The sequence below is a fragment of the Cicer arietinum genome, chromosome 7 (genome assembly GCF_000331145.2).
Source record: "Cicer arietinum cultivar CDC Frontier isolate Library 1 chromosome 7, Cicar.CDCFrontier_v2.0, whole genome shotgun sequence".
NCBI classification, from domain to species: Eukaryota; Viridiplantae; Streptophyta; class Magnoliopsida; order Fabales; family Fabaceae; genus Cicer; species Cicer arietinum.
In genome coordinates this window covers 26,896,990-26,900,712 of record NC_021166.2, presented here as the reverse complement: position 1 = coordinate 26,900,712, position 3,723 = coordinate 26,896,990, and the positions used below count along the sequence as shown (strand labels likewise).

The following is a 3,723-nucleotide window of genomic DNA, read 5'->3' as shown; positions in this document are numbered from 1 at the left end:
TAATGTTTATGTTAACAATATTGTTGTTGTTAGTTAAACTGTGTTTTAAATTTTTTTTCAACTTTATTATAAAAGGAGAAAATTCTAAAAAAATTATTATTACATTTTTAATATTTTTTGGGATATTGTTCAATTAATTTATGATGACTTTTAAAATTGATTTCTAATAACTCTAACAGTGACAAAATCACAAATAAATAGAAAAAACAAATGTTGTTTAATTAGTAAGCGTCTAAAAGTAAGTTTTTATGCTAGTGTAATCCAAATCTGACTAAAAATAAATGACTTAAAATGGTAATGTGACAAAGTAAATAAATTGAATAGTGTGTCAAAAATATCTTTTAAAGTAAATTAGTTGTGCATATTATTAAATACATGAACATTAAAATATTTTTTATTAGAATAAAGATTTTAATATTAAAATAAGTTAAAGTTAAGATTTAAATGAATTGTAAAAAAAAAAGATTTTTTTATTAAAATAAGGTTAAAATTAAAATAAGATTAAAGTTAATATTAAGATATGAAAGATTTTATTTGGTAATAAAGGATAAAAAGAAATTAATAATTAATAATTTATTTATTGTGTTGTTTGTGTTCTCATCTGAAATGATTAGTGGTGGAGATTTTGGGACCGTATTATATTGCTGTATCCCTTTAACAATATCTCACAACCCCATTTAAACCTCAGATTTTGTCATCACTTCTCATTATAACCATCATCATCACACTCTCTACCTCCATAATCATCATCACCTTCTTTCTTCCAAAAACAATCCCATTATCCCTTTCCCTTGTTTTTTCTCCCTTTTGTTTCCTTTCCCCTTTCAACCCTACAACACTTCATCAAACTAACACATCCCTTTAAATCAAAAAAGAAAGAAAAAAAAACCCTAATCCCCTCTCTCTCTCTTCAAGAGAGACAAAGACATGGACATGACCATAGATGCAGATGCTAAAACACCACCATCAACCCAACCCAACAACACAACAACTTTAAAGTCTTCACCTTTCACAAACGGCACACACAAACGCCACCAGTTAACCATCACTCCTCCGCCGCATCAACCACCACCATCCATGGTTGTTTCTTACAAAGAATGTCTCAAAAATCATGCTGCAGCTTTAGGTGGACATGCACTTGATGGATGTGGCGAATTCATGCCTTCTTCTTCTGTTAATCTCAATGACCCTCGTTCCCTCAAATGTGCAGCTTGTGGTTGTCACCGTAACTTCCACCGCCGTGACCCTCAAGAACACATCATCACCACCACCGCCGCAACCACCAACAACAATTTTGTAAGTTGCATTTACACAACACCTTCAACAACAGTTCCACCACCACAACCACCACTACCACAATCGCACCGTGGACCAATTAGTCAAAGCACAAGTCCAAGTCAAAGTACAAGCCCAAGTCAAAGCCCAAGCCCAATTTCAAGCCCATCATCACCACCACCACTCTCACATTTACCACCTTCTTCTTACCACACTTCAGCACCCCACATGCTTTTAGCACTTGGAAATGCTTATTCAACAACACCACCAACAACTTCCAATCATGATCAACATCATCAAAGACATATCAATTTTTCCTCCTCCGTTGTTAAGATTGAGAACAACCCAAGTGGAAAAAAGAGGTACAGAACAAAATTCAGCAAAGAACAGAAAGAGAAGATGCAAAAATTTTCTGAGAAATTGGGATGGAGAATGCAAAAGGGTGATGATGGATTGGTTCAGAAATTCTGCAATGATGTTGGTGTTTCAAGAGGGGTTTTCAAAGTTTGGATGCATAACAATAAGAATAAGAGATCAGAATCTGATGTTGGAATTGGAATTGGAATTGGTGATCAAAATGTTGATGATAAGAACAATGATGGTGGTGGAAGTGGATTTCGCAGTGATATTAACAATGAGATTCATACGAGTGAAGATGGCTGTGTCAATAATGTTCATGTTTCTTCTGTTAATGGTTTATCTTCTTGATCTTTATTTGTTTCAGAAAATTAGATTAATGGGAATTAAGCTGGTAGAGAGATTTTTGGTTTTTACAAGTCTTTTTTAGTTTTTCCCTTTTTATTTATATTTTATCAACTCTAATATAGGATTGAGGCAGATCAGTTGCATTTTATCGAAATTATATGTTTTTTTATGTATCTTTAATTGTGATTGAGATTAAAGCACACATCAACTATGGTTTTAATGTGATTGCGATTAATTTTTTTTTTTTAATAACGGGTCATGATTTTTTGATATTGTGGTAAAATGTAGGTAATTGACGGACTGCAGTAAAAAAAAACCTGGATTGCATTTTTAGAGCTGTTGGATCTAAAATGGAACGGTTCGTATTTAAAGTTTGATATTTTATTTTGTTAAAATCAAAATAAATGTTGATATTTTGATTTTGATCTAACACTCTAAAAGTTCAGGCCACACAAATGTGGACTTTGTTTTTGACCGTATGGAGTATGATTTCATAAATTACAACTATTTTTTTGCTTTTAGTTTTAGTTTTAATTTTTATTATATGTAAAGAGCATTCACCGTTAAAATGAGGTCTTCCCCTTTTAATAGAATTTTATTCATAATTGAATTTTTAACCATTTATTTAAGATGTCCTCTTAACTACTACTAAAACCTTGTGAAAACCCAATTGTCTTTGGTTTTTATTAAAATTTACTCTTTTTTAGGCATGTATTAAAATGTTACTATATTCATAGACTATGAATTTAATTAGTATGATCCCAGACCATACGTTTCATATCCTCTGCTAGGTAGCTAGGTGATAATAACTAGCTGGCTCTTACTGTTGTCACATTTTTCTCTTGACAACTGATTTAACTTTGGAACGTTAATATTAATTACATATATCTATCTACTTTAATAGAAGCATCCACCTCTCAAAGTGCCCATACTTGTTTGTGCAGCACACAAAGCTTTTGTCAAATATGGGTTGGGACTTATCTGCAAATTTGTCTTTATTCATTTATGAGGGTCTCCTACTTTTATAGGATTCTGTCATGGAGATAATGCTATTGATAAACATTGCATATGAGGCACACCACTAAACTAATATAGTAGTGTTCATATTAATTTCTTTTTATGATTTTATATAATTGTGTATAAAAGTGGTCCTCGAGAATTTTTCCCCAAAGGAAGAATAGAAACCCATTAATTACATGGATAATGACATTAGTCCCAATTTGCCTATTTGGTGTTACTATCTTCCAAATAGAGTTAATTTCCATTGAAAACCGTGCTAGCATATTTTTTGGTATAAAAAAGAATCAAGGATAATATTTTGGAATTAGGAGATGGCGTTGAGATCATTCGAATTGTCTACGGTTTATCTATTTATTATTAAACATTATCTAATGTTGTTGTTGTGAATGGCGGTATCACTTACACCTCTAAGTGTTTGATTGATTACGCAGTCTCAAAAGTTGATTTTGAAAAATTAAATTTGGAACATGAATTTTAATTTAAAGTGATTATAAAGTAATTTATATTTTGATATACTCACCTAATAATTAGTTAAAAAAATTTCCATATAAAAATAATATTTAAATTGCAATTATAAATTTTGATTTTAAGTAAAGATTAATTTTAAAGGTAAAATTAATTTATCATAGTAATACTCAAACATGTTAAGCAAAATCCATTTTGCATATATGGTACTTGGGTGTAGGTTGTGCTCCTCCGACAAAAATAGAGCTTAAGATGACC

General features: G+C 31.0%; 1 protein-coding gene across 3 annotated transcripts; it reads left to right on the top strand.

Moving 5' to 3' along the window:
* Positions 1–667: 667 nt before the first annotated feature.
* Positions 668–2,943, top strand: LOC101495604 (zinc-finger homeodomain protein 11-like). 3 transcript variants are annotated; one of them, XR_012163831.1, is made up of 3 exons: positions 668–1,969; positions 2,269–2,338; positions 2,925–2,943. XR_012163831.1 is itself a non-coding variant. In XM_004509911.4 (2 exons), exons 1-2 carry the CDS (start codon positions 928–930, stop codon positions 2,274–2,276), a joined length of 1,050 nt encoding a protein of 349 aa, XP_004509968.1. In that variant the 5' UTR covers positions 668–927; the 3' UTR covers positions 2,277–2,501. The 3 variants fall into 3 exon arrangements, 1 of the variants encoding a protein (XP_004509968.1); XR_012163832.1 differs by lacking the exon at positions 2,925–2,943 and adding an exon at positions 2,885–2,901; XM_004509911.4 differs by lacking the exon at positions 2,925–2,943 and having other exon boundaries at positions 2,269–2,501.
* The last annotated feature ends 780 nt before the right edge of the window (positions 2,944–3,723 follow it).